Source organism: Cyanistes caeruleus, chromosome 1, assembly GCF_971803275.1.
Source record: "Cyanistes caeruleus chromosome 1, bCyaCae1.hap1.1, whole genome shotgun sequence".
In the NCBI taxonomy this organism is placed as follows: Eukaryota; Metazoa; Chordata; class Aves; order Passeriformes; family Paridae; genus Cyanistes; species Cyanistes caeruleus.
The window spans coordinates 77,429,369-77,451,183 of NC_141701.1; the positions used below are offsets into that span (position 1 = coordinate 77,429,369).

At 49.8% G+C, this 21,815-nt stretch overlaps 5 protein-coding genes across 10 annotated transcripts in view; 4 read left to right on the forward strand and 1 right to left on the reverse strand.

Moving 5' to 3' along the window:
• Positions 1–21,815, reverse strand: part of CDH18 (cadherin 18) — a 438,213-nt gene that overhangs the window by 283,446 nt on the left and 132,952 nt on the right. The window lies entirely within an intron of this gene.
• Positions 955–3,830, forward strand: LOC147655636 (uncharacterized). Its single transcript, XM_086898614.1, has one exon. It carries the CDS (start codon positions 1,258–1,260, stop codon positions 3,514–3,516), a length of 2,259 nt encoding a protein of 752 aa, XP_086754740.1. The 5' UTR covers positions 955–1,257; the 3' UTR covers positions 3,517–3,830.
• On the forward strand, positions 3,908–7,684 carry LOC147655637 (uncharacterized). Its single transcript, XM_086898575.1, has one exon. It carries the CDS (start codon positions 5,112–5,114, stop codon positions 7,368–7,370), a length of 2,259 nt encoding a protein of 752 aa, XP_086754701.1. The 5' UTR covers positions 3,908–5,111; the 3' UTR covers positions 7,371–7,684.
• LOC147655638 (uncharacterized) lies at positions 8,664–11,538 on the forward strand. The gene has a single exon (XM_086898601.1). The coding sequence runs from the start codon at positions 8,966–8,968 to the stop codon at positions 11,222–11,224; it is 2,259 nt and encodes a 752-aa protein (XP_086754727.1). The 5' UTR covers positions 8,664–8,965; the 3' UTR covers positions 11,225–11,538.
• LOC147655639 (uncharacterized) lies at positions 12,820–15,392 on the forward strand. Its single transcript, XM_086898566.1, has one exon. The coding sequence runs from the start codon at positions 12,820–12,822 to the stop codon at positions 15,076–15,078; it is 2,259 nt and encodes a 752-aa protein (XP_086754692.1). The 3' UTR covers positions 15,079–15,392.

Consider the following 21,815-nt stretch of genomic DNA (forward strand, 5'->3'; position numbering starts at 1 on the left):
TTCCAACAGACCTAGAATACTGGCAAATTCCACTAGTGGTGAATTTGTGACTGGCTGGCAGCAGGCCCTGTTACTAGCAAGCCTTTTGAACCAAGGCACACCATTCTCTCTCCACATTGCTCCTTTCAACGCTCTCCCAGGTGCAGAAGCCACTGAAGACCCAGGTGGCTCCAAAGATGAGGTTTGCCCTGTGTTCCCCTTTGCACATGCTGACCATTTCACAGCGGCTCTGAAGCTCTCCCTGGCAGTTCGGGCTGGGCAGGGACCAAGCAAGAGGCACCACTGCTGTGCATCCTTTTGTGTTCACTGGGGAACACAATGAAGATCCTGCCTGATCCCAGACACTCTGCAGGGCTTTGGCGCCACAGAAACCAACTTGTTGGGCATGCGGAAGGAGCACTGTGCTCTGTTGGCAGTGGGAGCTGCCCACTGGAAATCACCCCCCGTCACCTGCTCATCACCCCTGGGAAACTGGGCAATCAAGGTCCTCTCGCAGTGGCACAGCAGGAACTGAGATCCTGCCATGGAGAAGCCCCATGTCAGCAGCAGCAGATTCACCACTACACCCCCAGGACAGTCACTTAGGTCCCAAGAGCACCCCCACAAGCACACATGTCGGCACCAAGGCAAGCAATTCCATCGCAGAGCAGGAGATTTCCGGGCGCAAAGCCTTCACGGGCCATGTCACCCAATTTCAGATTGAAAAGCTTTTGGGGGGCTTCTGCCCGTTTATTCAAGTGAGCCGCCGGGGCTCCATTGTGACCCGTTGGTGTGCTCTTTGCGTGGCTCACGTCTTTGCTTGCCCGGGGCCATTATGAGTCCCAGGGCTGAGGTAGAGATGGAGGGCGGGGCTGGCCTGGCCAGGATGCACTCTGTCACCCGTGACATCACAGCACCTGTGTCACAATGGGTGCAGCTAGCAACATTAGGAGCAGGCGACGCTGGCCCAGTACAGCCTCGGCGAGCGGCGAGTGTGCGCGCAGACAGGAGGCTGTGCTGAACGCCAAAGGAGGCCGACGGCAGAAGCGCGAGTACGCGGGCAGCCGGGTCTCAGCGGGCATCCAGAGGCCAGGCTCTGGCAGGAGCACCTTTGCCAGGGCGCGGTGCTGCTGCCGGGACAGCGGCACAGGCCTTGCAGCCTGCCAGCTGCCCGGCCCCCTCGTGCCTGCTTTCAGATCCCCGGGGGCTCCTGTCCCCATTTCCCTTTTCAGTACCTCCCTCCCATCCCCACTCGAGCCCTGCAAAGCACCTTAGGCCATGCTGGCCACGACACTTCTTCTCTTGCTTGCGCAAGGCCTCATCCAGTACCCGCAGCAGGCCGGGGACGGGCTGGATGAGGCCGCACGGGAGCGCATGGAGCAGCGTGCTGAGTATCTGAACCAGCAGATGGCTCAGCTGCTTGAGGAACTGGAGCAGAAGAACCTGGAGCAGAGTGGTGGCGCCTGGGGAGCCCTGCTGGTCTGGCAGCTCTGGGCTCTAACCGGAATCCTGGTCCTTCTCGTGGCACTGTGGTTTGGAGTCGGGAAAATCAGACGCAATCCCGACAACAGTGGCGTCAAGGAGAGGTCCAGCAGCAACTTGGCGGAGGAAGAAGTCGAAGGAGAAGAAGGAGGAGAAGAAGAAGGAGGAGAAGAAGAAGGAGGAGAAGAAGAAGGAGGAGACACCATCGTTGCAGAGAAAGATATAGAAAGCACCAACGTGGGAGAAGGCACCATGGATGGAAATGAAGAAGGCAGCAACGTTGACGCAAAGGCAGAAAGCAGTGCTGGAAATGAGGCAGAAGAAGGCAATGAGGATGCAACAGAAGGAGTAATCCAGGGTGAGAAGTTTGAGGAAGCCATCGAAGCCGGAAAGGAGGAAGAAGATGAAGAAGAAGGCGGAGACAACACAGCGGCAGAGAGAGAAATCAAAAGCAACAATGCAAATGTGGGAGAAAATAAGTTGAATGGAAATGAAGAAGGCAGCACCATTGATGTAAAGGCCGAAAGCAGCGCTGGAAATGAAGCAAAAGACGGCAATGAGGATGCAAAAGAAGGAGTAAACCATGGTGAGAATTCTGAGGAAGCCCATGCTGCTGGAAATGAAGAGGAAGAAAAAGAAGAAGAAAAAGAGGAAGAAGAAGATAAAGAAGCAGGACACAACATTGTTGCAAAGGAAGAAATCAAAAGCAACGATGCAAATGTGGAAGAAGACAATAAGGATGGAAACGAAGAAGGCAACAACGTTGTTGCAAAGACAGAAAGCAGTGCTGGAAATGAAGCACAAAAAGGCAATGATGGTGCGAAGGGAGAAGTAAACCGTGGTTTACCAAAAGAGGGCGAGGAAGACAATGCTGCCGGACTCGAAGAAGACAAACGGGATGCAAAGAGAGAAGACGACGCCCACAATACCAAGGGGAACCTTGGAAGGCCTTTAGAGGAGCGCATAGAGTTGCACGTAGTGGACCTGGACAAAGGTTGCTCCCTGGTAATGGAGCTGATGGACAAACTGACAGACATCTTTGGACAAGACTTTTCCAACCATTTCTACCCGGTGCCACAACAAGCCATCGGAGTGGGCAGCGCCTTTGAAGGCTGGAGTCCCCACGCACAAGATGCTGTGTACCGTGTGCTTGTGCCCCTGAGTCCCCCTCCAGGACACGCTTTCCACCTGGAGCTGGACGCCGCAGGGATGCTCCAGAGGAACTTCTGTGTCCGTGTGGAGCTGCTGTGCACCTGCAGAGGGGAGCAGCTGCGGGAGGACATGCTGTGCTTCCTCCACCACTCCGAGGAGGAGCTGAGAAGGAAGCAGGACCCCAGCCTCCTGCAGACCCTGTGCACTGGCTCCTATCTAGACGTGGAAAAAACTGTCCAGTGGTTCTACCGATTCCTGAGAGCAGCCCGGCTGTTTTTGCCTCCGTCCTGCCACTGGCATTTAATGTTGCAGCCCTGCAGCCGCTCCTGTAAATTTCAGCTCAGCAGAGACACAGAAAGCTTCACGGTGGAGGTGATCTTTGGGGTGCGGCAAGGAGACACAGATGTCTTTGTGGGCAGCCAGCCTACAGAAGTAGGCGCGCCAAGCACAACGTGGCGCGAGACTTACGCCGTGGCAGAGGCAAAATTCTTCAGGCACATTTCCGGGCAGGCTCCCCAGGACAGCTGGCACTGCAAGTGCCTGCAGTTCCTCAGCTGCTTCCCGATGGGCGTAGGTTTTTCCAGCTACGCCTTGAAGACTGTGGTGATGCACCTCCTGAGCACCGTACCCCCGACACGCTGGGGCAGGAGGGACTTCCGTCAGCGACTGATGGATATCCTGAAGTACCTGCGGTGCTCGCTGGAGACAAAGCGACTTCACCACTTTGTCATAGGCAATGAGAAGTTTCCCAGGGAGATCAAATTGCCCTCCGGCTTGCGGCTGGCTCAGCCACCCAACCTCTTAGAGCCCCTGGCGAGCAGCCCGGAAGCCCACACGAAGGCCGTGCAGGAGTACATCCGCCTGCTGCATCGGCTCAAACAAGTGCGGATCTACGGCCATTGAAAGGGATCTCCCTGCACAGAGCTGTGCTTGTGGGGCCTCTTGGCAGACCCTCTAGATATTAACCTCCCGTAGTTAGTGTAGTTTTACAGTACATATTAACACCCCATAGTCAGTGCATTTGCTGCACGTATTACAGCCCCGTAAGTAGTAATTTTACCATATGTATTAGGACCCTCTAGGTAGTGAAATTACCAGATAGACTGGGACACTTTAGGTGGCCCTTTTCCCGTAGATAGTAATACCCCCTAGATAGTGAATTCAGCATTCCAGACCCTTCTTTGTTATTGTTTCAATAAACACGTCTATTCCTTAAACGGACTGTGCAAGCTCTTCTTGAATTCCAACAGACCTAGAATACTGGCAAATTCCACTAGTGGTGAATTTGTGACTGGCTGGCAGCAGGCCCTGTTACTAGCAAGCCTTTTGAACCAAGGCACACCATTCTCTCTCCACATTGCTCCTTTCAACGCTCTCCCAGGTGCAGAAGCCACTGAAGACCCAGGTGGCTCCAAAGATGAGGTTTGCCCTGTGTTCCCCTTTGCACATGCTGACCATTTCACAGCGGCTCTGAAGCTCTCCCTGGCAGCTCTGGCTGGGCAGGGACCAAGCAAGAGGCACCACTGCTGTGCATCCTTTTGTGTTCACTGGGGAACACAATGAAGATCCTGCCTGATCCCAGACACTCTGCAGGGCTTTGGCGCCACAGAAACCAACTTGTTGGGCATGCGGAAGGAGCACTGTGCTCTGTTGGCAGTGGGAGCTGCCCACTGGAAATCACCCCCCGTCACCTGCTCATCACCCCTGGGAAACTGGGCAATCAAGGTCCTCTCGCAGTGGCACAGCAGGAACTGAGATCCTGCCATGGAGAAGCCCCATGTCAGCAGCAGCAGATTCACCACTACACCCCCAGGACAGTCACTTAGGTCCCAAGAGCACCCCCACAAGCACACATGTCGGCACCAAGGCAAGCAATTCCATCGCAGAGCAGGAGATTTCCGGGCGCAAAGCCTTCACGGGCCATGTCACCCAATTTCAGATTGAAAAGCTTTTGGGGGGCTTCTGCCCGTTTATTCAAGTGAGCCGCCGGGGCTCCATTGTGACCCGTTGGTGTGCTCTTTGCGTGGCTCACGTCTTTGCTTGCCCGGGGCCATTATGAGTCCCAGGGCTGAGGTAGAGATGGAGGGCGGGGCTGGCCTGGCCAGGATGCACTCTGTCACCCGTGACATCACAGCACCTGTGTCACAATGGGTGCAGCTAGCAACATTAGGAGCAGGCGACGCTGGCCCAGTACAGCCTCGGCGAGCGGCGAGTGTGCGCGCAGACAGGAGGCTGTGCTGAACGCCAAAGGAGGCCGACGGCAGAAGCGCGAGTACGCGGGCAGCCGGGTCTCAGCGGGCATCCAGAGGCCAGGCTCTGGCAGGAGCACCTTTGCCAGGGCGCGGTGCTGCTGCCAGGACAGCGGCACAGGCCTTGCAGCCTGCCAGCTGCCCGGCCCCCTCGTGCCTGCTTTCAGATCCCCGGGGGCTCCTGTCCCCATTTCCCTTTTCAGTACCTCCCTCCCATCCCCACTCGAGCCCTGCAAAGCACCTTAGGCCATGCTGGCCACGACACTTCTTCTCTTGCTTGCGCAAGGCCTCATCCAGTACCCGCAGCAGGCCGGGGACGGGCTGGATGAGGCCGCACGGGAGCGCATGGAGCAGCGTGCTGAGTATCTGAACCAGCAGATGGCTCAGCTGCTTGAGGAACTGGAGCAGAAGAACCTGGAGCAGAGTGGTGGCGCCTGGGGAGCCCTGCTGGTCTGGCAGCTCTGGGCTCTAACCGGAATCCTGGTCCTTCTCGTGGCACTGTGGTTTGGAGTCGGGAAAATCAGACGCAATCCCGACAACAGTGGCGTCAAGGAGAGGTCCAGCAGCAACTTGGCGGAGGAAGAAGTCGAAGGAGAAGAAGGAGGAGAAGAAGAAGGAGGAGAAGAAGAAGGAGGAGAAGAAGAAGGAGGAGACACCATCGTTGCAGAGAAAGATATAGAAAGCACCAACGTGGGAGAAGGCACCATGGATGGAAATGAAGAAGGCAGCAACGTTGACGCAAAGGCAGAAAGCAGTGCTGGAAATGAGGCAGAAGAAGGCAATGAGGATGCAACAGAAGGAGTAATCCAGGGTGAGAAGTTTGAGGAAGCCATCGAAGCCGGAAAGGAGGAAGAAGATGAAGAAGAAGGCGGAGACAACACAGCGGCAGAGAGAGAAATCAAAAGCAACAATGCAAATGTGGGAGAAAATAAGTTGGATGGAAATGAAGAAGGCAGCACCATTGATGTAAAGGCCGAAAGCAGCGCTGGAAATGAAGCAAAAGACGGCAATGAGGATGCAAAAGAAGGAGTAAACCATGGTGAGAATTCTGAGGAAGCCCATGCTGCTGGAAATGAAGAGGAAGAAAAAGAAGAAGAAAAAGAGGAAGAAGAAGATAAAGAAGCAGGACACAACATTGTTGCAAAGGAAGAAATCAAAAGCAACGATGCAAATGTGGAAGAAGACAATAAGGATGGAAACGAAGAAGGCAACAACGTTGTTGCAAAGACAGAAAGCAGTGCTGGAAATGAAGCACAAAAAGGCAATGATGGTGCGAAGGGAGAAGTAAACCGTGGTTTACCAAAAGAGGGCGAGGAAGACAATGCTGCCGGACTCGAAGAAGACAAACGGGATGCAAAGAGAGAAGACGACGCCCACAATACCAAGGGGAACCTTGGAAGGCCTTTAGAGGAGCGCATAGAGTTGCACGTAGTGGACCTGGACAAAGGTTGCTCCCTGGTAATGGAGCTGATGGACAAACTGACAGACATCTTTGGACAAGACTTTTCCAACCATTTCTACCCGGTGCCACAACAAGCCATCGGAGTGGGCAGCGCCTTTGAAGGCTGGAGTCCCCACGCACAAGATGCTGTGTACCGTGTGCTTGTGCCCCTGAGTCCCCCTCCAGGACACGCTTTCCACCTGGAGCTGGACGCCGCAGGGATGCTCCAGAGGAACTTCTGTGTCCGTGTGGAGCTGCTGTGCACCTGCAGAGGGGAGCAGCTGCGGGAGGACATGCTGTGCTTCCTCCACCACTCCGAGGAGGAGCTGAGAAGGAAGCAGGACCCCAGCCTCCTGCAGACCCTGTGCACTGGCTCCTATCTAGACGTGGAAAAAACTGTCCAGTGGTTCTACCGATTCCTGAGAGCAGCCCGGCTGTTTTTGCCTCCGTCCTGCCACTGGCATTTAATGTTGCAGCCCTGCAGCCGCTCCTGTAAATTTCAGCTCAGCAGAGACACAGAAAGCTTCACGGTGGAGGTGATCTTTGGGGTGCGGCAAGGAGACACAGATGTCTTTGTGGGCAGCCAGCCTACAGAAGTAGGCGCGCCAAGCACAACGTGGCGCGAGACTTACGCCGTGGCAGAGGCAAAATTCTTCAGGCACATTTCCGGGCAGGCTCCCCAGGACAGCTGGCACTGCAAGTGCCTGCAGTTCCTCAGCTGCTTCCCGATGGGCGTAGGTTTTTCCAGCTACGCCTTGAAGACTGTGGTGATGCACCTCCTGAGCACCGTACCCCCGACACGCTGGGGCAGGAGGGACTTCCGTCAGCGACTGATGGATATCCTGAAGTACCTGCGGTGCTCGCTGGAGACAAAGCGACTTCACCACTTTGTCATAGGCAATGAGAAGTTTCCCAGGGAGATCAAATTGCCCTCCGGCTTGCGGCTGGCTCAGCCACCCAACCTCTTAGAGCCCCTGGCGAGCAGCCCGGAAGCCCACACGAAGGCCGTGCAGGAGTACATCCGCCTGCTGCATCGGCTCAAACAAGTGCGGATCTACGGCCATTGAAAGGGATCTCCCTGCACAGAGCTGTGCTTGTGGGGCCTCTTGGCAGACCCTCTAGATATTAACCTCCCGTAGTTAGTGTAGTTTTACAGTACATATTAACACCCCATAGTCAGTGCATTTGCTGCACGTATTACAGCCCCGTAAGTAGTAATTTTACCATATGTATTAGGACCCTCTAGGTAGTGAAATTACCAGATAGACTGGGACACTTTAGGTGGCCCTTTTCCCGTAGATAGTAATACCCCCTAGATAGTGAATTCAGCATTCCAGACCCTTCTTTGTTATTGTTTCAATAAACACGTCTATTCCTTAAACGGACTGTGCAAGCTCTTCTTGAATTCCAACAGACCTAGAATACTGGCAAATTCCACTAGTGGTGAATTTGTGACTGGCTGGCAGCAGGCCCTGTTACTAGCAAGCCTTTTGAACCAAGGCACACCATTCTCTCTCCACATTGCTCCTTTCAACGCTCTCCCAGGTGCAGAAGCCACTGAAGACCCAGGTGGCTCCAAAGATGAGGTTTGCCCTGTGTTCCCCTTTGCACATGCTGACCATTTCACAGCGGCTCTGAAGCTCTCCCTGGCAGCTCTGGCTGGGCAGGGACCAAGCAAGAGGCACCACTGCTGTGCATCCTTTTGTGTTCACTGGGGAACACAATGAAGATCCTGCCTGATCCCAGACACTCTGCAGGGCTTTGGCGCCACAGAAACCAACTTGTTGGGCATGCGGAAGGAGCACTGTGCTCTGTTGGCAGTGGGAGCTGCCCACTGGAAATCACCCCCCGTCACCTGCTCATCACCCCTGGGAAACTGGGCAATCAAGGTCCTCTCGCAGTGGCACAGCAGGAACTGAGATCCTGCCATGGAGAAGCCCCATGTCAGCAGCAGCAGATTCACCACTACACCCCCAGGACAGTCACTTAGGTCCCAAGAGCACCCCCACAAGCACACATGTCGGCACCAAGGCAAGCAATTCCATCGCAGAGCAGGAGATTTCCGGGCGCAAAGCCTTCACGGGCCATGTCACCCAATTTCAGATTGAAAAGCTTTTGGGGGGCTTCTGCCCGTTTATTCAAGTGAGCCGCCGGGGCTCCATTGTGACCCATTGGTGTGCTCTTTGCGTGGCTCACGTCTTTGCTTGCCCGGGGCCATTATGAGTCCCAGGGCTGAGGTAGAGATGGAGGGCGGGGCTGGCCTGGCCAGGATGCACTCTGTCACCCGTGACATCACAGCACCTGTGTCACAATGGGTGCAGCTAGCAACATTAGGAGCAGGCGACGCTGGCCCAGTACAGCCTCGGCGAGCGGCGAGTGTGCGCGCAGACAGGAGGCTGTGCTGAACGCCAAAGGAGGCCGACGGCAGAAGCGCGAGTACGCGGGCAGCCGGGTCTCAGCGGGCATCCAGAGGCCAGGCTCTGGCAGGAGCACCTTTGCCAGGGCGCGGTGCTGCTGCCGGGACAGCGGCACAGGCCTTGCAGCCTGCCAGCTGCCCGGCCCCCTCGTGCCTGCTTTTAGATCCCCGGGGGCTCCTGTCCCCATTTCCCTTTTCAGTACCTCCCTCCCATCCCCACTCGAGCCCTGCAAAGCACCTTAGGCCATGCTGGCCACGACACTTCTTCTCTTGCTTGCGCAAGGCCTCATCCAGTACCCGCAGCAGGCCGGGGACGGGCTGGATGAGGCCGCACGGGAGCGCATGGAGCAGCGTGCTGAGTATCTGAACCAGCAGATGGCTCAGCTGCTTGAGGAACTGGAGCAGAAGAACCTGGAGCAGAGTGGTGGCGCCTGGGGAGCCCTGCTGGTCTGGCAGCTCTGGGCTCTAACCGGAATCCTGGTCCTTCTCGTGGCACTGTGGTTTGGAGTCGGGAAAATCAGACGCAATCCCGACAACAGTGGCGTCAAGGAGAGGTCCAGCAGCAACTTGGCGGAGGAAGAAGTCGAAGGAGAAGAAGGAGGAGAAGAAGAAGGAGGAGAAGAAGAAGGAGGAGAAGAAGAAGGAGGAGACACCATCGTTGCAGAGAAAGATATAGAAAGCACCAACGTGGGAGAAGGCACCATGGATGGAAATGAAGAAGGCAGCAACGTTGACGCAAAGGCAGAAAGCAGTGCTGGAAATGAGGCAGAAGAAGGCAATGAGGATGCAACAGAAGGAGTAATCCAGGGTGAGAAGTTTGAGGAAGCCATCGAAGCCGGAAAGGAGGAAGAAGATGAAGAAGAAGGCGGAGACAACACAGCGGCAGAGAGAGAAATCAAAAGCAACAATGCAAATGTGGGAGAAAATAAGTTGGATGGAAATGAAGAAGGCAGCACCATTGATGTAAAGGCCGAAAGCAGCGCTGGAAATGAAGCAAAAGACGGCAATGAGGATGCAAAAGAAGGAGTAAACCATGGTGAGAATTCTGAGGAAGCCCATGCTGCTGGAAATGAAGAGGAAGAAAAAGAAGAAGAAAAAGAGGAAGAAGAAGATAAAGAAGCAGGACACAACATTGTTGCAAAGGAAGAAATCAAAAGCAACGATGCAAATGTGGAAGAAGACAATAAGGATGGAAACGAAGAAGGCAACAACGTTGTTGCAAAGACAGAAAGCAGTGCTGGAAATGAAGCACAAAAAGGCAATGATGGTGCGAAGGGAGAAGTAAACCGTGGTTTACCAAAAGAGGGCGAGGAAGACAATGCTGCCGGACTCGAAGAAGACAAACGGGATGCAAAGAGAGAAGACGACGCCCACAATACCAAGGGGAACCTTGGAAGGCCTTTAGAGGAGCGCATAGAGTTGCACGTAGTGGACCTGGACAAAGGTTGCTCCCTGGTAATGGAGCTGATGGACAAACTGACAGACATCTTTGGACAAGACTTTTCCAACCATTTCTACCCGGTGCCACAACAAGCCATCGGAGTGGGCAGCGCCTTTGAAGGCTGGAGTCCCCACGCACAAGATGCTGTGTACCGTGTGCTTGTGCCCCTGAGTCCCCCTCCAGGACACGCTTTCCACCTGGAGCTGGACGCCGCAGGGATGCTCCAGAGGAACTTCTGTGTCCGTGTGGAGCTGCTGTGCACCTGCAGAGGGGAGCAGCTGCGGGAGGACATGCTGTGCTTCCTCCACCACTCCGAGGAGGAGCTGAGAAGGAAGCAGGACCCCAGCCTCCTGCAGACCCTGTGCACTGGCTCCTATCTAGACGTGGAAAAAACTGTCCAGTGGTTCTACCGATTCCTGAGAGCAGCCCGGCTGTTTTTGCCTCCGTCCTGCCACTGGCATTTAATGTTGCAGCCCTGCAGCCGCTCCTGTAAATTTCAGCTCAGCAGAGACACAGAAAGCTTCACGGTGGAGGTGATCTTTGGGGTGCGGCAAGGAGACACAGATGTCTTTGTGGGCAGCCAGCCTACAGAAGTAGGCGCGCCAAGCACAACGTGGCGCGAGACTTACGCCGTGGCAGAGGCAAAATTCTTCAGGCACATTTCCGGGCAGGCTCCCCAGGACAGCTGGCACTGCAAGTGCCTGCAGTTCCTCAGCTGCTTCCCGATGGGCGTAGGTTTTTCCAGCTACGCCTTGAAGACTGTGGTGATGCACCTCCTGAGCACCGTACCCCCGACACGCTGGGGCAGGAGGGACTTCCGTCAGCGACTGATGGATATCCTGAAGTACCTGCGGTGCTCGCTGGAGACAAAGCGACTTCACCACTTTGTCATAGGCAATGAGAAGTTTCCCAGGGAGATCAAATTGCCCTCCGGCTTGCGGCTGGCTCAGCCACCCAACCTCTTAGAGCCCCTGGCGAGCAGCCCGGAAGCCCACACGAAGGCCGTGCAGGAGTACATCCGCCTGCTGCATCGGCTCAAACAAGTGCGGATCTACGGCCATTGAAAGGGATCTCCCTGCACAGAGCTGTGCTTGTGGGGCCTCTTGGCAGACCCTCTAGATATTAACCTCCCGTAGTTAGTGTAGTTTTACAGTACATATTAACACCCCATAGTCAGTGCATTTGCTGCACGTATTACAGCCCCGTAAGTAGTAATTTTACCATATGTATTAGGACCCTCTAGGTAGTGAAATTACCAGATAGACTGGGACACTTTAGGTGGCCCTTTTCCCGTAGATAGTAATACCCCCTAGATAGTGAATTCAGCATTCCAGACCCTTCTTTGTTATTGTTTCAATAAACACGTCTATTCCTTAAACGGACTGTGCAAGCTCTTCTTGAATTCCAACAGACCTAGAATACTGGCAAATTCCACTAGTGGTGAATTTGTGACTGGCTGGCAGCAGGCCCTGTTACTAGCAAGCCTTTTGAACCAAGGCACACCATTCTCTCTCCACATTGCTCCTTTCAACGCTCTCCCAGGTGCAGAAGCCACTGAAGACCCAGGTGGCTCCAAAGATGAGGTTTGCCCTGTGTTCCCCTTTGCACATGCTGACCATTTCACAGCGGCTCTGAAGCTCTCCCTGGCAGCTCTGGCTGGGCAGGGACCAAGCAAGAGGCACCACTGCTGTGCATCCTTTTGTGTTCACTGGGGAACACAATGAAGATCCTGCCTGATCCCAGACACTCTGCAGGGCTTTGGCGCCACAGAAACCAACTTGTTGGGCATGCGGAAGGAGCACTGTGCTCTGTTGGCAGTGGGAGCTGCCCACTGGAAATCACCCCCCGTCACCTGCTCATCACCCCTGGGAAACTGGGCAATCAAGGTCCTCTCGCAGTGGCACAGCAGGAACTGAGATCCTGCCATGGAGAAGCCCCATGTCAGCAGCAGCAGATTCACCACTACACCCCCAGGACAGTCACTTAGGTCCCAAGAGCACCCCCACAAGCACACATGTCGGCACCAAGGCAAGCAATTCCATCGCAGAGCAGGAGATTTCCGGGCGCAAAGCCTTCACGGGCCATGTCACCCAATTTCAGATTGAAAAGCTTTTGGGGGGCTTCTGCCCGTTTATTCAAGTGAGCCGCCGGGGCTCCATTGTGACCCGTTGGTGTGCTCTTTGCGTGGCTCACGTCTTTGCTTGCCCGGGGCCATTATGAGTCCCAGGGCTGAGGTAGAGATGGAGGGCGGGGCTGGCCTGGCCAGGATGCACTCTGTCACCCGTGACATCACAGCACCTGTGTCACAATGGGTGCAGCTAGCAACATTAGGAGCAGGCGACGCTGGCCCAGTACAGCCTCGGCGAGCGGCGAGTGTGCGCGCAGACAGGAGGCTGTGCTGAACGCCAAAGGAGGCCGACGGCAGAAGCGCGAGTACGCGGGCAGCCGGGTCTCAGCGGGCATCCAGAGGCCAGGCTCTGGCAGGAGCACCTTTGCCAGGGCGCGGTGCTGCTGCCGGGACAGCGGCACAGGCCTTGCAGCCTGCCAGCTGCCCGGCCCCCTCGTGCCTGCTTTCAGATCCCCGGGGGCTCCTGTCCCCATTTCCCTTTTCAGTACCTCCCTCCCATCCCCACTCGAGCCCTGCAAAGCACCTTAGGCCATGCTGGCCACGACACTTCTTCTCTTGCTTGCGCAAGGCCTCATCCAGTACCCGCAGCAGGCCGGGGACGGGCTGGATGAGGCCGCACGGGAGCGCATGGAGCAGCGTGCTGAGTATCTGAACCAGCAGATGGCTCAGCTGCTTGAGGAACTGGAGCAGAAGAACCTGGAGCAGAGTGGTGGCGCCTGGGGAGCCCTGCTGGTCTGGCAGCTCTGGGCTCTAACCGGAATCCTGGTCCTTCTCGTGGCACTGTGGTTTGGAGTCGGGAAAATCAGACGCAATCCCGACAACAGTGGCGTCAAGGAGAGGTCCAGCAGCAACTTGGCGGAGGAAGAAGTCGAAGGAGAAGAAGGAGGAGAAGAAGAAGGAGGAGAAGAAGAAGGAGGAGAAGAAGAAGGAGGAGACACCATCGTTGCAGAGAAAGATATAGAAAGCACCAACGTGGGAGAAGGCACCATGGATGGAAATGAAGAAGGCAGCAACGTTGACGCAAAGGCAGAAAGCAGTGCTGGAAATGAGGCAGAAGAAGGCAATGAGGATGCAACAGAAGGAGTAATCCAGGGTGAGAAGTTTGAGGAAGCCATCGAAGCCGGAAAGGAGGAAGAAGATGAAGAAGAAGGCGGAGACAACACAGCGGCAGAGAGAGAAATCAAAAGCAACAATGCAAATGTGGGAGAAAATAAGTTGGATGGAAATGAAGAAGGCAGCACCATTGATGTAAAGGCCGAAAGCAGCGCTGGAAATGAAGCAAAAGACGGCAATGAGGATGCAAAAGAAGGAGTAAACCATGGTGAGAATTCTGAGGAAGCCCATGCTGCTGGAAATGAAGAGGAAGAAAAAGAAGAAGAAAAAGAGGAAGAAGAAGATAAAGAAGCAGGACACAACATTGTTGCAAAGGAAGAAATCAAAAGCAACGATGCAAATGTGGAAGAAGACAATAAGGATGGAAACGAAGAAGGCAACAACGTTGTTGCAAAGACAGAAAGCAGTGCTGGAAATGAAGCACAAAAAGGCAATGATGGTGCGAAGGGAGAAGTAAACCGTGGTTTACCAAAAGAGGGCGAGGAAGACAATGCTGCCGGACTCGAAGAAGACAAACGGGATGCAAAGAGAGAAGACGACGCCCACAATACCAAGGGGAACCTTGGAAGGCCTTTAGAGGAGTGCATAGAGTTGCACGTAGTGGACCTGGACAAAGGTTGCTCCCTGGTAATGGAGCTGATGGACAAACTGACAGACATCTTTGGACAAGACTTTTCCAACCATTTCTACCCGGTGCCACAACAAGCCATCGGAGTGGGCAGCGCCTTTGAAGGCTGGAGTCCCCACGCACAAGATGCTGTGTACCGTGTGCTTGTGCCCCTGAGTCCCCCTCCAGGACACGCTTTCCACCTGGAGCTGGACGCCGCAGGGATGCTCCAGAGGAACTTCTGTGTCCGTGTGGAGCTGCTGTGCACCTGCAGAGGGGAGCAGCTGCGGGAGGACATGCTGTGCTTCCTCCACCACTCCGAGGAGGAGCTGAGAAGGAAGCAGGACCCCAGCCTCCTGCAGACCCTGTGCACTGGCTCCTATCTAGACGTGGAAAAAACTGTCCAGTGGTTCTACCGATTCCTGAGAGCAGCCCGGCTGTTTTTGCCTCCGTCCTGCCACTGGCATTTAATGTTGCAGCCCTGCAGCCGCTCCTGTAAATTTCAGCTCAGCAGAGACACAGAAAGCTTCACGGTGGAGGTGATCTTTGGGGTGCGGCAAGGAGACACAGATGTCTTTGTGGGCAGCCAGCCTACAGAAGTAGGCGCGCCAAGCACAACGTGGCGCGAGACTTACGCCGTGGCAGAGGCAAAATTCTTCAGGCACATTTCCGGGCAGGCTCCCCAGGACAGCTGGCACTGCAAGTGCCTGCAGTTCCTCAGCTGCTTCCCGATGGGCGTAGGTTTTTCCAGCTACGCCTTGAAGACTGTGGTGATGCACCTCCTGAGCACCGTACCCCCGACACGCTGGGGCAGGAGGGACTTCCGTCAGCGACTGATGGATATCCTGAAGTACCTGCGGTGCTCGCTGGAGACAAAGCGACTTCACCACTTTGTCATAGGCAATGAGAAGTTTCCCAGGGAGATCAAATTGCCCTCCGGCTTGCGGCTGGCTCAGCCACCCAACCTCTTAGAGCCCCTGGCGAGCAGCCCGGAAGCCCACACGAAGGCCGTGCAGGAGTACATCCGCCTGCTGCATCGGCTCAAACAAGTGCGGATCTACGGCCATTGAAAGGGATCTCCCTGCACAGAGCTGTGCTTGTGGGGCCTCTTGGCAGACCCTCTAGATATTAACCTCCCGTAGTTAGTGTAGTTTTACAGTACATATTAACACCCCATAGTCAGTGCATTTGCTGCACGTATTACAGCCCCGTAAGTAGTAATTTTACCATATGTATTAGGACCCTCTAGGTAGTGAAATTACCAGATAGACTGGGACACTTTAGGTGGCCCTTTTCCCGTAGATAGTAATACCCCCTAGATAGTGAATTCAGCATTCCAGACCCTTCTTTGTTATTGTTTCAATAAACACATCTATTCCTTAAACGGACTGTGCAAGCTCTTCTTGAATTCCAACAGACCTAGAATACTGGCAAATTCCACTAGTGGTGAATTTGTGACTGGCTGGCAGCAGGCCCTGTTACTAGCAAGCCTTTTGAACCAAGGCACACCATTCTCTCTCCACATTGCTCCTTTCAACGCTCTCCCAGGTGCAGAAGCCACTGAAGACCCAGGTGGCTCCAAAGATGAGGTTTGCCCTGTGTTCCCCTTTGCACATGCTGACCATTTCACAGCGGCTCTGAAGCTCTCCCTGGCAGCTCTGGCTGGGCAGGGACCAAGCAAGAGGCACCACTGCTGTGCATCCTTTTGTGTTCACTGGGGAACACAATGAAGATCCTGCCTGATCCCAGACACTCTGCAGGGCTTTGGCGCCACAGAAACCAACTTGTTGGGCATGCGGAAGGAGCACTGTGCTCTGTTGGCAGTGGGAGCTGCCCACTGGAAATCACCCCCCGTCACCTGCTCATCACCCCTGGGAAACTGGGCAATCAAGGTCCTCTCGCAGTGGCACAGCAGGAACTGAGATCCTGCCATGGAGAAGCCCCATGTCAGCAGCAGCAGATTCACCACTACACCCCCAGGACAGTCACTTAGGTCCCAAGAGCACCCCCACAAGCACACATGTCGGCACCAAGGCAAGCAATTCCATCGCAGAGCAGGAGATTTCCGGGCGCAAAGCCTTCACGGGCCATGTCACCCAATTTCAGATTGAAAAGCTTTTGGGGGGCTTCTGCCCGTTTATTCAAGTGAGCCGCCGGGGCTCCATTGTGACAGATACATTGGGACACTTTAGGTGGCGCTTTTCCCGTAGATAGTAATACCCCCTAGATAGTGAATGCAGCATTCCAGACCCTTCTTTGTTATTGTTTCAATAAACACATCTATTCCTTAAATGGACTGTGCAAGCTCTTCTTGAATTCCAACAGACCTAGAATACTGGTAAATTCCACTAGTGGTGAATTTGTGACTGGCTGGCAGTAGGCCATGTTATTAGCAAGCTACATCTGACTACCAAGTCTACATAACAGTCTGCAATATCAGAGCAAACTCTGGGTTTCCCTGGGTTTGTCTAGTGTCAGTGTAGTAAAGGAAAAATTAATTCTGGCCTTAAGGCAGGGAAGAAGACCAGCTGTCAGTACAGAGATGGAATAAGCATTTCAAAGCAGAAATCAGTTCCTCTTCTGCTTGAAGAAGGCTGCTGTAAAAATATCCTTGTCAAATATATTTCTGTTCCAAGAATATAAGGTATAAATTTTTTTAAAAAGTCATCATATGAAATTGAGAACATCGTTTTATACAAATTTAAGTAGGCAAGAAAATAATGTAATTAGCATATACATTTAGGATAAATTTTATGAATGTTACATTTGTTTTCAAAATATGTTGACACTTTGCACATACAAATTACAAAATTGAATTAAACACAAGTATAAAAGCTACATTTAGGTAAAATGTACCTCAATCAAGAATTCTGTATAAAGTGTTTCTGTCATAGGCCCCCGAAGTAATGTACAAGATGTAAGAAGCTGGAGTGAAATTTACTGAGTTCTAAAGTCTTCTCCCCATGCCAGTAACGAAAACCAAAACATTTTAAATATGAAGAGTTCTGTTATTTTTTGAAGTAGAATTTATTTCAGTCTTCAGTCAATCAAATTATGTGTAAAGGCAGTATATGCAGTAAATTTAAAATTATAATTAAGTTCCAGCTGATAAAGGTTGTATGTACCAGTTTTGAAAGAAATGAAGTATTGAAATTTGTCCTATAGCTAGAAAAATACTACAAAAATTAAATGTGACAGACCAAACTCTCAGGGTCTCTCTTTTCCCTATTCAACTCCTAGTGACCAATTTCTGCCTGCAAAATATAAAGCAACCAGTTCTTAGAGTTCTTAGAGAAATTCAAACTTAAAAAAAATACGTATGAACTTGGATTTTAGCTACAGCTCTATTTTATTACAGCAATTCTTAAAACCTGTTAGTCTCTTCCCATAATTAATATAATTAATATAATTAATTTTCTTGAAAATATCTGATATTTTAGCTTCAGAATAATTTTGACATTGTGCGTCTTGTAAGGAATAGAGGCTAATTTGTTTTATTAATTTTATTCCATTTGGTAAGATGTAGCATTTTTTGGAATAAAGGTGTGGGCTCCTAATACTAACTGTTCAGTAGCTCATGAGGTTTCTTTTGGTAGACTCGGCTTTGATTTTTATGATCTGAAATTTCTGTACCTTTAATACCTCTTTGGTGCCAGCATTTTTCTTTCTATTCAAGAACAGAAAACACAGCTATACTAGATGACTTTTTAGATCTCTTTAAAACCTGTACTTTTTCATTGTACCAACCTAGTGGCCGAATGTTTGTTATTATTATTTATGTGGAAAAGCAATAGAGGGCAGGCTAATTACCTCTCAGCACAGGTAAGGGTGGTTGTTACATATGGGTAAATTGTTATATATTGGTGGTAGATTACTTTTATGTTTGTAGCCAAGTGAGAAGTTATTAGCAGGACTGGTTCACTTGGCAGCACAAGGACTGTCTATCACTGCAGTGTCTACCTTTAGACGAGAAATAACACTATGATTTCAACTTTCCCATTTAGGTGGAAAAGAGAAAAAATATGAGGAAATTTCTGTAAAGTCTGCAGAATGTTTTTACTAAACTGTTCTGACCCTAGCAGAGAGAGATAGGGTATCTTGTAGCATAGTGACACTGGGATTAAGAATAAAAATAAAAAAGCCAACAAACAACAACAACAACAACAAAATAAAAAGAGAAGGATTAAGTTGTTACCAATGTAGTACAGTCTTTTCAATTCCACACCTCCCATTAAAAAATTATGTCAGCTAACACTTTTTCATTTTATGTAACTTGCCAAAGAGAAATATATTGTAAAGGGATGAGGAGCCAAATACTGACATATTGAACACATTGCAGAGCTCTCATAATACCAGTGGGCATCCATCATATCTCACACATGAACCTCTACATTACAAACCAAACAGACTTGATAACATTCAGAATATAAGTTTCTTTCTTCTCTTTTTCTCCCAAATTCCTTATAACAGAAGGATGCGCTTCCTTCTGTTATCCTGGAGATGTAGAAAGAAATGAGGAAAGGGTATAACATGTCATCTCAAAGCAAGAATTTCTGCTAATACAACAGCAGTAAACACATTGTAGTTTGGAAAAAGACTGGTGTGTGCTGTTTTTGATTATACAACTTTGGATTGATTTGGATTGTGTTCTATGTCAAAAAACTGCTGAACAATGGAGCATAAGTTCTATGGTTTTGATCAGTTAATTACTAAAATGACAAAGGAAGTGCTTTGTTTGAAAAGCATTTTGATAGAACATTACAATTGTTACTCCCACTTTCTAATTATAAGCAAAATTTTTCTCATTTTCAACATCTCAGCAGATACTCCCTTGGAAACAGTCAAAATCAAAGCACAGTCAAAGTGAATATCTGTTTAGAAATAAATCCAAACAGAAAATTCATTTAGACATTCATTTAATAAAAAAACAATGTTCATACTACTTACAGGCAAGAAAACTGTACAATTTCTCTAAGTTCTGGCTAGAGAGACACTGCATTGGTGGAGACATCAAAAAATAAAAACTAAAAACAAAGGCGTTCCAAGCACTAAAGCTCAGCTAAACAGCACTAGTTCACAATTAAATAAAACAATTCAGCATACAACCCCAATTATCCAGACATCTGGAAAGACATAAGAAAACTTTAGATAATTGGAGAAGTCTGCTGGCAGGCCTATAAATTCCCTGATCCCAGACACAGAGTTCAAACTTGCTAACAGCTCTTCTGCTTGGTTGCCAGGGCTCAGTGAAGGAAGCTGCATTTGGCTCTGGAGTGCGTGCCTTGTAAGGGGGAACAGATTCTGATGCAATGACTCGAGATCATAAACTCCTCTATGGTCATGTCTGACCAGTCCAGTCTTATGTTCTGGACTACACCATGAAAACCTGATTTTCTTCCCACAGATTCTTAACATTCTGGAGATTAGGAATTTGTAGAGGTCAGGAAATGAGAGAGTTTAGGAAAGCAAGAGGGTGCCAACACATTACAGCCAAAATTATGGTGTTATTTAAGTTGATGTTTTTTCTCAGTCAAACTCCAGTGGAATTGAGATTCTCTTCCTGGCTATTGCTACCATAACTGATTAACTACAATTAGATTTCCAGATGTGTCAGATACCCACTCATGTCAAACACATTTATATGCACATAATCACTATTTCCATGTGCTATCTGCTATCCTTAGGATACTCTATATACCCTAATTTTACAAGACTCCTTTGGCCTACAAAGCTTTGCCTTTTTAATTTGGTATGTAGAGATGGCAGAGGAGGGAAGGAAGGCAAAGCCTAAAGGTTGAAAATACAGCCTAAGGAGAGACTGTTTTACAATCCCCCAGCAAGCCCATGAGCCACCAGCTGTCCAGTTTTTAGCAGAGACTGCTTAGCACCTCCTAAGGCAGATGGCTGCAGAAATGTTAGCTTAGACTTCAAGTTTTCTTCAAAATTTAACCATCCCAATCACTAACTTTCTGTTTAGTTTGGTAAATGTCCTCCATCTTTCAAAAAAGACAGGCTCCTGCTAAAGAGCAGAATTCTGCAAGCAAATGTTTTTCTGCTCCTGAAGAAAAGCCAGGGCTTTAGTGTTCCTCGGCTACTATCCAGAATTGATTTAACCTTAAGCCTCCTTTGCTCTGTCTGAATGATAACTACTTGAGAAGCAGAAAAAAAGAAAAAAAAAAGAAAAAAAAAAGAAAATAAAAAAAAAAGTGATTGAGTGATTGATAGTTATGTAGGTTATTTCATACCGCTAAGGTGGATGTGATTACTAATCCTAATGATTTTATTTGAGAAGTAAAAAAAAAAACAGAAAAAAGAAAAAAAAAGAAAAAAAAAATGTGATTGACTGATTGACAGTTATGTAGGGTATTTCATACCACTAAGTTAGGATGTGACTTTTAATCCTTATGATTTTATTGTATTAAAATACAAGGATGACAAATTGCCATATGCACAGCACATTCAGTAAATGAAACATCAGTGCATACTGATCTGTGCCACTCAGTGGTGTAAATGTTGAGCACAAAATTCTCCCTTTCACATAATGAAGATGCAACCCCTATGCCTTGATACAGTTATGGTGCAACTGAGGAGACAGGCTGTATATGACATTTGGGATTGAGGAATTCAGAGAAGGCTGCTGAGCTGAGTTGGGAATAAATGGGCTGAAAATGTTTAGCTGAGAGATAGAAGTGGGAGGCTAAAATCCCTATAACTTCTTCCTAAATTATTTTATCCAGTAAAGGTACATCTGCATACAAGACCCAAAACATGAGAAAATGAAGAATAAATTATATAATATTACCTAGATTTGCTCCTAAATGCTCCTTGGTTCAACATCAGACAACTGCCATATCCTTTCCCAAAAGAGTAGCAGACTTCAGCAAATCTATCAGGTACAACTTAAACCTCTGTTCTTTTCCCACAATTATTTTCTTGAAGTGACTGAAAGCTGTGAACTATGCCTGAATAATTTAATTTTAGTAATATCTCAAAGAATTTAATAGATTTTTTTTTTAAGAATCTGAATCTGAAAAATTACAATAATATTTTTAAATCCTCCTGCTACTTTCTTGCTGTTTTTGTAGTCCTGAAGTTAGGAGAAACAACCCATTTGATGTATCCGTTGTGAAGCTCACATTCAGTACACTTAGGTACAACTAATACCCAGAATCACCACTGCCACAGATAAATATAAAATAATAAAGAACAGTATGTGCAAGATGTGATATCTCTGTTTGCACAGATACTTCTTCACTGGATTGAGCCTGTTCCTGCTATCTCTGGGGAGAGCAGAAACTTAACCTGTTCCAAGTACTGGAGAGGACTACTCTTAGTTTTTTTTTTAAGGTGAACATCAAATGCATTTTAAAATTCAAACTGACTAAATCAAACCAGAAGCAATGATCTTTTTATTCTTGTGTGACTGGGCCACTGTCAGTGTTAAGTGAATTAAGTGCATAATTTATTAAATCAAACTCTGAAATCTGTCAGAATTTAAACATTTAGTTTGCCATCATTATATCATAAGGAGAGGATAATTTTAATTGTTTTCTTACTTTTTCTGTTCAATGCTATCCACAGGATAATTTTTACAGACATCCTTCAACTGCTCTTTTATGAGTGGAAACTGAAGTGTGTTTTATTCCCAGGACACAAGATTCAGGTTTTACAAGTTCTACCTCATAAACACTTGAGGCAAGAACTCCCAAACACTTTGTTGGCATCATGTATTGATCGTCTCACTGATAAACGGTCATGTGCTGAGGGTTGAAGTTTGGAATTTATCCCAAATCCTTAGTCTCTCCAA